At 36.9% G+C, this 10,204-nt stretch overlaps 4 protein-coding genes across 7 annotated transcripts in view; 2 read left to right on the top strand and 2 right to left on the bottom strand.

The window, feature by feature from the left end:
* On the bottom strand, window positions 40-2,521 carry LOC105176139 (probable phosphopantothenoylcysteine decarboxylase). 4 transcript variants are annotated; one of them, XM_011098881.2, is made up of 4 exons: window positions 2,355-2,521; window positions 1,261-1,296; window positions 825-1,169; window positions 40-484 (listed from the first exon to the last, which is right to left on the bottom strand). In XM_011098881.2, the coding sequence occupies exons 3-4, from the start codon at window positions 1,164-1,166 to the stop codon at window positions 194-196; spliced, it is 633 nt and encodes a 210-aa protein (XP_011097183.1). In that variant the 5' UTR covers window positions 1,167-1,169; window positions 1,261-1,296; window positions 2,355-2,521; the 3' UTR covers window positions 40-193. The 4 variants fall into 4 exon arrangements, with proteins under 4 accessions (XP_011097183.1, XP_011097175.1, XP_011097200.1 ...); XM_011098873.2 differs by lacking the exon at window positions 1,261-1,296; XM_011098898.2 differs by having other exon boundaries at window positions 825-1,296.
* LOC105176177 (DNA-directed RNA polymerases I, II, and III subunit RPABC5) lies at window positions 3,229-5,214 on the top strand. The gene is made up of 4 exons (XM_011098910.2): window positions 3,229-3,341; window positions 3,457-3,515; window positions 4,278-4,372; window positions 4,997-5,214. Exons 1-4 carry the CDS (start codon window positions 3,306-3,308, stop codon window positions 5,020-5,022), a joined length of 216 nt encoding a protein of 71 aa, XP_011097212.1. The 5' UTR covers window positions 3,229-3,305; the 3' UTR covers window positions 5,023-5,214.
* LOC105176187 (scarecrow-like protein 21) lies at window positions 5,418-9,267 on the top strand. The gene is made up of 2 exons (XM_020691836.1): window positions 5,418-5,900; window positions 5,991-9,267. The coding sequence occupies exon 2, from the start codon at window positions 7,494-7,496 to the stop codon at window positions 8,865-8,867; it is 1,374 nt and encodes a 457-aa protein (XP_020547495.1). The 5' UTR covers window positions 5,418-5,900; window positions 5,991-7,493; the 3' UTR covers window positions 8,868-9,267.
* Window positions 8,998-10,204, bottom strand: part of LOC105176196 (embryogenesis-associated protein EMB8) — a 6,156-nt gene continuing 4,949 nt past the window's right edge. The window contains exons 13-14 of the mRNA XM_011098928.2: window positions 9,813-9,882; window positions 8,998-9,666 (exon numbers count right to left, since the gene is read on the bottom strand). Of these exons, the coding sequence (XP_011097230.1) occupies window positions 9,229-9,666; window positions 9,813-9,882 (508 nt within the window). The 3' untranslated portion in view covers window positions 8,998-9,228. The remainder of the gene's footprint in view (window positions 9,667-9,812; window positions 9,883-10,204) is intronic.

Here is a 10,204-nt window from a genome sequence, read left to right on the forward strand (position 1 = left end):
ATTTTTATAATAACATGAAATTTTAAAAAGTGAAGAAAGTAAGATAAACAGAATCACTTGCAAATTTCAGGTTGCAGCTTTGACACTAACACAGATTTTTCTGATAAAGATGCTATTCGTCATTCCTACAAGGTGAGAAACTTGAGATACACTAGTTTCCATTTATAGAAAAAACTTCTGAAATAGATCATGGCTAAACATTGCCACCATTTGATTGTTCTCTATTCTCATAGAAAATTCGTACTGTTGAATATATCAAAGAAGGCTCCGCCATTGCACCGTTTCCATAATCTCCACAGGCTAGCCTCTTTGTCACTGGTGGGATAAGCGAAATCCCAAGATCATCAATCACCATGAGATGGCGTTCCGTGAAAGGGTTGTTCCACATGAATGTATTCATGGCTGGTGCCACAAACATCGGTTTACTATAGTCCCATGCCCGGACGATGCAGGTCAGCAGGTTATCACACAAACCTCCCGCAATCTACTTAAAGACAAAAGACAACATTATACAAAGTTTAATGAAAAAAATAACATCTGATTGCTAGCATGAAAAAGTCACTCAACAGAAGTAAATGCTAACTCGAATCAAGTTGAAAATTCAAGCAAATTTACTTGGTGAGTTGAATTATGCTATATTAGAGTACTGAACACTTATTCTTAACAATATGGACGCAGAATTACAAAGCCAGTGATTTTGAAGTGAACACTGCACCAGAAATCTAGCCTAAACTTACTTACTCTGACCAGCATATAACAAAAGAGAAGATGGATTGTGATGTTAACAGATAACTTTAAACAACTATAACCACAAACATTGTTACCTTCCCTAGTGTGTTTGCTGACAAAGGTGCAATGACCATAATATCGGCCCATCTTCTTAGCTCAATGTGTAGCACATTATCGCCTATTTTTTTCCACATGGACCATTCATCCTCGTCAGTATAAACAGTTACATCCTTGGGAAATGATACTCTGTCAATGAAATGGAGTGATGCCTTGGTAGCCACTGCTTTCACTTCAGCCCACTCGGAAAAACAATGGCAAAGATTAGCAAATTTTATTGCGGCCACACTTCCACTGGCAGCAAGCAGAATGCGAGGCTTTCTTGTGGCACTGTTTGGTTGATACAAATTCATCGCAGTTGGAGGTTCTGGATGTGCCATAACCTGTTTGTCCAATAACAACAATGTGAATAAGCCAGTAATTACATGATGCGCAAGAGAGTGACGAAAAAAATCTGAAAAGAAAGACATCTTCCTCAGTAGTGCAGCTGCATAACTTGCCAACAGGACACTGCAGGCAGGTGACATAAATGTCAGGCTCTCATAATGTCATCCAAAAAATAAAAATAAAAGGAGAACAAAAGGATAAAAGAAAACAAAAGCTCTATATTCTTGTCCATGAAGCCCTAATTAATTCCATATCTGATGATGTGTGAGGAGATAAAGGCTATGTCGCCGACAGAAACTAAAAATTCCTTCAGTGTCCTCCAAAGTGAGGGAACTAATGCATATTGCCATTTACTCAATGCATGAACTCTACCTTACCAATGTATCTCCAGTCAGCATAAAACCTTTGACTCCTATAAAGTCATTGCTTCAGTTCTCCAACCAACAAAATAACTAATAAATAAATAACAAGCAAAAGTATTTCTTTCTCCTTTTTGTTCTTATATTGCAGCAGGAAGCATGCTGGGAGAGGATATGAATGTATCAAGGCCCGTTGTTCCTTGTCCCTGTCATTCGCTGAAACACAAATAGCAGAAATATCCAAAAAAGACAGAAATCACGGAGCACAGAAGCTACTGAGTTCTATAAGTTCTTTATCTGCATCCACCAAATTGAACTAGTCTTGAGGTCATTTTCACAAGAAGATTGGAGACTGCTGGAGATTTCATCTCCCACACAAAACTATAAACATTCAAAAAAACAGGATTCAAGCTGGTTTTTCTTCTTATTATACCGTGCCGTCGCCAACTTCACACATAGAAAAACTTTAACAATGTAGCAAAAAGAGTTATGGGTTCACATATCAAATTCTACATGTGTCACCTTGACGAGTGTTAAACATACAACAGATCCCACACTTGTGCATCAACAATTAAGGCAACACTAAAAACTAATACCATCACAGAAGCCAATTCTAAAGACAAAACTGAGAGAAAAGCCAGAATTCATACGAGCTCACCCACACAAACCGGGAAAACTAAGCAAATTGCACTAAAAATCCGTCTGTTAACTCAAATAAACACCTTACAAAGAGATAAACTAATCTAAGCATCCAAAAAGAGACAAATTAAGCCTGTTGAAAGAGAAATCAAGAATCGCATAACAGGCCAAGTGGAAAAGTACCTCAGAATCAAGGGCTGACAGCGAAACCCACAATCGAAAAATTGAGGGAAAACAAGCTCTTTAACTTGGGCAACTTCCAACTGCTTGTTTGTGCTCAAGATAAAGATTCAAGTTTTACATTTATTGTCATAGAAACATAATTAGAGATGCCTTAAAAATTTTCGGCGGTTCATAAACATCATCAACCTGCCAACGCTTGATTACACGCTTTTATATTTTGAAAAGAAATAAACGCTTTTTCAATTAGCTTTTAAAGGCATAAATAATGCTAAAAGTAGGGTAAATTATAGTCATCTCTTCTAAAATTTGACATAATTATAAATATTTTTTAATATTTAAAAAAAATTATTAATATCTCTTGATATTAGATAAAATTATATAATTTTTGAACAAAGTCTGAAAATGTCTATTTCGTTGGTGTTGTATTTTTTTTAGTAACAATTTTGAAATTTTGTAGAAAAATTGAATGAGGTGTATGAAATGCTTTTATAAATTCTAAAATGATTATCCACTTAATCATAATTTTTTAAAAAAAATAAATAAAATTATAATTCATACTCCGTAAGGATATTTTAATTGATTTAGTATAAAAAATGAATAAAAATCTAAGGCATATCAATAAATGTTGCTAGCTGTTAGACTGCTAAAATTACAGCGTAGTGATAATTTTAAAAAATAAAAAAATTATAATTATGTCGAATTTTAGGAGAGTTCACTGTAATTTAACGTGTTCTAAAAAATATGAAAAACTTAATATTGGGCTAGTCATCAAATATGAGGCCCAATTTCGTCGTCTGAAATCATGTAAACGGCCCAAAATACTTTGGGCCATTTATTTTCTATAAAAGCCCAAGCCAGGGGTAAATATATATTCGGGGTATTTGAAGAGGCGAGCAGCAAAGAAAGCAAAAAAGACTTCAATTTACGGGACTGAAACCCTAGCTAGTGAAGATGATCATTCCGGTCCGCTGTTTCACATGTGGAAAGGTGATTATAGATGTTCTTTTCTCTGAATTTTGTATCTTTGGTTCTGAACTTGTTTTGTTTGCTACTGTTTAGTTAAAAATCTGTTCTTTATTTACTTATTTATTTTGAAAACTAGGTGATTGGAAACAAATGGGATATGTATCTTGATTTGCTCCAGGCTGATTACAGCGAAGGGTGAGGTTTTTCTAAATTCTCTATTTTCCTGGGTTTTCTGGAAAAGGTTGTTAAGAATTTTTTTTTTCTCTTTTTAAGGAAAAAAATATTATAGCAACTGAGTTATTTGCTGTATGTGCATGTTAAACTGTTAATAGTTGGAGCAGTTTGGTGGGTTAAGTGTTGAAAAATTTTGTGCATATGTTAGTAGTGCTTTTGAATCTATGTAGTCGGACTTCTTCAAGCATTTAATGGTGTGAATGCATGAGCTTAGGAGGTTTAAGATGTAAGTTTGGTGTATGACATAAATAATAATTTTTTTCCGCTTTTTATTTCAATTCTGTTTGTTTATTATTTCCTTAAGAACCTTATTTTGTGCTTAGAAATGACCTGATGATCTAAATATGTTGTAAGATGTAACACGCAGTGTGCCAATTGGTCGTGTTGCATCATGTCTTTCTTCTGGAAAAAAGATATTATCAGTTTGAGAACTTTTTCTTGTTTGGTGTAATAGGAGAAATGAACTATGTTTCTAATTGGATAAATATCTAGCATAGGTATGGTTTTGTATCATTTAGGTTATTTTCCTTAAAATAAAATGAAGACTGATTTTTATTTGCTTTTCCTTTGTCAAAATCAAGTCAAAGCTAGCGTTACCTTGGCCATACCCTCTAATTCAAATGGGATGGGGGCAGTAAACAATGAACAAATTTAATTCATTTAATCATTCTCTTTTTGGGGTGAAGTTGGAGCTATTGATCTGTTAATGATATTGTTATGCAGAGATGCTCTTGATGCACTATCTTTGGTTCGCTATTGCTGTCGAAGAATGCTGATGACTCATGTTGATCTCATCGAGAAGCTTCTTAACTATAACAGTCTCTCTCTCTCTCTCTCTCTCTCTCTCTCTCAATGATATTGTTATGCAGAGATGCTCTTGATGCACTATCTTTGGTTCGCTATTGCTGTCGAAGAATGCTGATGACTCATGTTGATCTCATCGAGAAGCTTCTTAACTATAACAGTCTCTCTCTCTCTCTCTCTCTCTCTCTCTCTATCTTGCGCTTTATTTTTTAGTTAAATTTGTATGATCTGTATTTTCACAATGCCCATCTGTTTAATCGATTCGGTGATTTCATGTGGCTTGAAGTAATGGAGTTGGGACTGCATGCAGATTGCAGTCTTTTGCTTGCTGAGTAACCATTCACCTGTGATCTTGAGAAATGTACTGCTTATGAGCGGATAATGACTTTCTGGTTAAAACACAGGCCAAATAAGATGTGACTACTAGAATTCATTAATGTTGCACTAGGCATCACTGATCGGATTGCTTTGGCATGAACAGCTCATTATGAAATAAATGGATGATTAACAATCTGTACTTCTCTCTCTTGAATGCTAACAGGGTTCCTTCAGGTTGATATAATATCTTACTAAGGTGACTGCTCAATTATTTGAACTCACATGGCTCTCTTCTTTTCTTTTTGGTTTTACTTTTGCAGCTTTGGAGAAATCTGAAGGCAGTTGACACGGTGCAGAAAGTGTCTCGGAGTTTGTTATCTCATTTTCCCTCAGCGTGGATCTTTGTTTGTAATGTGGAAAAACAATTTTTAGTTGGGGAGGATATGGAGTGTGCATTTTGGACCATACCGCCATTGTTGGGAATTTTTGCTATCTGAATATATGATGCATTAGCAAAGGAAACACGTTATTTTTCCTCTCCTATGTGCATATTACGTTCATCGTTCGATCAAGTTATAAGCTGATACTTAGGAGAGATTATGTTTGTATGCTTAACTTTGTGCCCTCAGTTCTTTTTCCCTGGCATCCTCTCTGCCTAGTTTTTACCTGTAACGGTGGCGTGCAAAATCATTGAATGAATTGAATAATTGCAATAGATCTCGGTGTGAGGTGAGATTCATAAGAATCAACTCAGGGTCCAGTTTTTATCTCGCTTTCGTTATAGATAAATATATACCCATACTTAGACTTGGGTGTGGAGCTGGTCATCATCTGTGCTATTGTCACCATGACCCTCTTTTATTTACACTTCCTATTGCATGTTTGATGAATTCTATGTCAACATGAAGCCACATTTTGGATTAGTCGACTCGGATCCCCTCCACCATAAGCTTGAAGGCATCTACAGTATAGCTCCATGCAAAAACTATACAAGAAGCATCCTACAGCAGATGCGTTTGAATGTCGAGTTGGATGATTTTGGCAGTTTGTAGTTGAAAATAGTGGGATACAATACCTTTAGAATTGAGACGAGACTAAAGAAAATGAACCCCTTTAGCAGAAGAATTGAAAGCAGGCAAAGACAATTTTGACGTCCACTTCAAAGTTCTCTGGCAAAATCAACGTGGGCACAACAAAATAGAACTTTCTATCCCCTTTTCTGAGGTAAAGGATGTCTCTACTTGATTTCTTCCCTGGTGTAAGTGGGTAGAGTATGATCAAGAATTCTGCCATATGTCAATTTCTTGGTTGCAGAAAAGAACTATTGGCAAAATACATAAATGAGACACCGATTGGTACCTGCGATCATGTTTTACTATGCATTGCATCCAAGGCTGTCGGCTTGTGCTTCATTAGGCGGCCCCCGTGCATATTCTCAATATAACAAGATTCTCAGTGTTGCAGCCGACAACCTATGCATGCTGTTAAGTTGATTCATTCAAACAGCACTCCCGATGATGGAATATTCAATGGAAGTACGTCTACCAACTCTCAGATCATCGCTGTAATTGGAGTCTGCTAGTTAATTTTCGAGAAGTAGTTCTGACAAATGGAAGAAGACAAGTCTAAAACAGTCCTGAATTACACGCTATTCTGATCTCTTGAGCAGAGTCTAATGTTACTAAACAAGTGGGCTAGAAAAAATTTCCACTGTAAGCATCGAGAAAACTTGTCTTAGATGCCTCATCGAAGAACCCATCCATCCTCGTTTGTCTGATCTGTAGCCAAACAACTGTACGCGCATTTCATTGATATTTCTGCTGAATCTTTAATCTGATATGTAATATACTTAGATCTATATGAATAAAAGGGTATTCAATCGGTTTGTCATATCTTGGAAAGGATCAGCTAGAATAAAGGTTTCTCCAGAGAACATGCCTGAAATATTTGCTGGAATTCAGGTTGCTTTGTCTATTACTTGCACACAATATGTATATACCTCCAAGCACATAAGTTGAAGCATCAACTGACAAAAGTTATGATTCTGTTGCCGGATAACGACAGAATTCCATCAACATCATTAGGTACCGTATATTCTAATTATGTTGCTGATCACGAGTACCTTAATTTGTATTTTAAGGATAATCAGTTATTTAATATAACTGCTGAAATATGTTCGACTTACAGAGTCATGTGAACAGATACCAGTTGGTCAGTAAGATATACGTGTGTGCATGAAAAGCACTGTTTGATGTATCAGCACATAAAAACTTGCTCACATTTTTCTAATTAGATTGTTACATAAGATGTAGAATTCAATGGCACATTCCAACTTCTTTTGTTCTTTTCTGAACAGGTATACTAATTGACACAGAAGAAAGAATCTAGAAGTTGAATAAGATTAAATTTGTGCATGTTGGACAAAGTCTATTTTGGGACGGTTGGATGCTCAAAAATTCTTCCTTGCTGTAATTTGTCGACTGCATATGTCATTTCTTGACCTCTCCGAACTGCCCAAAAATACAAATACTCTCTTCATAGTGTTCAAACAATGTAGTCTCACAGATTCTTGACCCTTGAACACTGATTTATAAACAGGAAAGATACCTTATAGTTATCATTCTTGTCAACTTTTACGTTAAAAAAGCTAGATTTGATTCCATCTCTCTTGTAATGAACTTGGCTGTATCCTTACATGAAAATCTTCTTCCCTCCTAGTTTTATTCCCACTCTGTTCCTTTCTGTTGAAAGCAATTTCTACATCTTTTTGTTTTCATCTTTCGTCCTGAATCTTTCTCTTGATTTTTTTTGTTTCGGATGGAGGGAATAGATGAGGAGGAGTTCTTGAGCCTCAGACTTGCTGTGGACACATATAGCAGTCATGAGAGGAAGAGGAAAAGGAAGAGAAGGGAAGCTCCAAATCACTCGGATTCGACTTGTGATGAAGGTAAAATATTTGCCCTCCTTCAAATGAGGGAACAAATGCTAAAGCTGGATCACAAGAGAAAAGATGGAACTCATGCAGATGGAAGAGGACTTCATTTGATTCATTTGCTGCTCATATCTGCCACTTCAGTGAATGAGAACAACATCTGCAGAGCTGTCGAAAACCTTTGTGAATTATACCAAAATGTGTGTTTGACAGGAGACTCAGTCCAAAGAGTTGCTGCCTATTTTGCTGATGGACTTGTGGCCAAGCTCCTCACTCGGAAATCACCGTTCTATGACATGATAATGAAAATCCCTACTCCTGATGAAGAGTTCTTGGCATTCACACAACTCTATAAGGTGTCACCATTCTATCAGTTTGCTCATTTCACAGCAAATCAGGCTATTCTTGAAGCCTTTGAGAAAGAGCGGAATACTAACAATAGGGCTTTGCATGTAATCGATTTTGACATCTGTTATGGCTTCCAGTGGCCCTCTCTCATGCAATCCCTATCAGAAAATGCAACTACTACGAATCGGATCTTGCTCAAGATTACAGGGTTTGGCAGAAGCATGGAGGAACTTCAAGAAACTGAATCAAGACTAGTGAGCTTTGCTAAAGGCTTCCGCAATCTAGTTTTCGAGTTTCATGGCTTGGTGAGAGGCTCCAAGCTTGTGAAACCAAAGCAAAAGAAGAATGAAACAGTTGCTGTCAACTTAGTATTCCATCTGAATTCATTGAACAGTTCTTCAAAGATCTCAGAGACATTGAAGTACGTCTATTCGCTGTGTCCTTCTGTTGTAGTTCTGGTGGAACAAGAAGGGAGCAGGGACACTCACAAGTTTTTGCCAAGATTCATGGAGTCATTACATTATTTTGCAGCTATATTTGATTCATTGGATGACTGCCTGCCACTTGATAGTGCTGAGAGGTTGAGTATTGAGAAGAACCATCTGGGGAAAGTGATTAAGTGTGTGATAAATCATGATGCGGACAATGACTGCTGTCCAAGATTTGAGAAGATGGAAACATGGAAAAGTAGAATGGAGAGTTATGGTTTTTTGGGGATTAAACAAAGCTCAAAGTCTGTAATGCAGGCAAAACTGCTGCTGAAGATCAGAACCCATTCTTCTCCAGTAAAATTTGACGGAGAAAACGATGCAGGTTTCCGAGTTTCTGAAAGAGATGAGGGCCAAGCTATTTCTCTAGGATGGCAAGAGAGGTTTCTCATAACAGCCTCTTCTTGGTGCTGTAATGTATGATATAAACCTTTTTATCATATTCTTTTGTTCTTTCTGCTGATAAATCTGACTTCATCTAGCGGCAAGTAGACTTGCTTATATTGAGATAGTACATTTATGATATTCTTGTACTAAACAAGACATGCCATGATTTTGTGGTTGTTCTACACTTATCCAGAAATTCAAATTCCCTATCAATTATTTCCCGAGACTCCAACATAGGAAAAATGAAACCAAAAGGTAACAAAAACTAAATCATGACATCTCTTGAAGCTTATTACCAACAGAAAGCAAAAGTTTTACCTATGGGGATGGTTCAAGAGCCGCATTAAAATTTACATATTACAGACAAATGTACATATTACAGCCGCATTATGGTCGATCATTTTGGTGGTTTTCCTGGCAAGGCTCTTTTCAACTTCCTCCCGAAGAAAAAACCAAGTGCAGCCCCAACTAGTGGCCAGGTTGATACAATAGCTATATAAGCAAGCAGCCAGACTGACTTGTTATTTTGTCGGGAAAGCTGATATAAGCACCTCGCAACAATACCTGAGCCCTTCGAATCAACACCATCTTCAGAGCTTTGACTGGCATCTACAGCAGAATTAGATTTTCTACCACTGGTGAATGGATGGTTTTCTGTACCGGAAGCTATTTGATTAGTCTGGCCATGATCTTTGTTCTCTTCAGCCGTCTCATTGATGGCACCATCTGTTCGCTCATTGACCATTGCAGCCACCATTCCATCGGCTACATTAAGATATGGGCCTTGATCGATAGAAGATTGTGTAAGTGCAGAATGAGGCGCAAGACTTTCCGCCTGCAATAACAGGATGACATATTAATTATGTGGTTAAACCGCCATAGAAATTATGAGTTGGTATGTGTGTCCTCAGTGACAACAGCATAATGTGCTAGGAAACTGTCCCATGAACAGGGAAGTAAGGAAATGAAAACGATTTGCACCTTCTTTTGTGTATGCATGAAAGGACTTGCAAGTAAAGCTGCAAGAAATTCATTAACTGCTCTCACCCACCTGAAGAATAAAGCAAAATTGAATTCAGATACGTGCCAGATTCTTGTAGTTGTCACACTTTGTGAATTAGTTTAAATCAAAGGCACGGTTCCAAGAGTTTGAATCTGTATTCAAATCCATGTGAGTGATGAAACACTGTCTTCACCTTATATTTATGATACATCAACCTAATTTCACTTTTATCCTTATGTTGTATCTCTACAGAGTAATAAGAATAATCGCCATGTTCATATGGAAAAGTTGCATCTCATCAAGAAGGAGAATTGAGTTTCTTTCAGTTCCATTACATACCTAGTAACATAATGCAAGTTCGCTTCAATTT

This window comes from Sesamum indicum, linkage group LG2 (assembly GCF_000512975.1).
Source record: "Sesamum indicum cultivar Zhongzhi No. 13 linkage group LG2, S_indicum_v1.0, whole genome shotgun sequence".
Classification (NCBI taxonomy): domain Eukaryota; kingdom Viridiplantae; phylum Streptophyta; class Magnoliopsida; order Lamiales; family Pedaliaceae; genus Sesamum; species Sesamum indicum.

What these genes read in the sequence shown, in the direction of transcription:
- LOC105176139 (XM_020692060.1), bottom strand. Translation starts at nt 1,313, where the DNA reads ATGTCACCTGCCTGCAGTGTCCTGTTGGCAAGTTATGCAGCTGCACTA. An exon ending in CAGCAAACACACTAGGGAAG is followed by an intron (nt 485 to 824) that starts GTAACAATGTTT and finishes GTCTTTAAGTAG; the next exon opens with ATTGCGGGAGGTTTGTGTGA.
- LOC105176177 (XM_011098910.2), top strand. Translation starts at nt 3,306, where the DNA reads ATGATCATTCCGGTCCGCTGTTTCACATGTGGAAAG. An exon ending in CAGGCTGATTACAGCGAAGG is followed by an intron (nt 3,516 to 4,277) that starts GTGAGGTTTTTC and finishes ATTGTTATGCAG; the next exon opens with AGATGCTCTTGATGCACTAT. An exon ending in GAAGCTTCTTAACTATAACA is followed by an intron (nt 4,373 to 4,996) that starts GTCTCTCTCTCT and finishes TTACTTTTGCAG; the next exon opens with CTTTGGAGAAATCTGAAGGC.
- LOC105176187 (XM_020691836.1), top strand. Translation starts at nt 7,494, where the DNA reads ATGGAGGGAATAGATGAGGAGGAGTTCTTGAGCCTCAGACTTGCTGTG.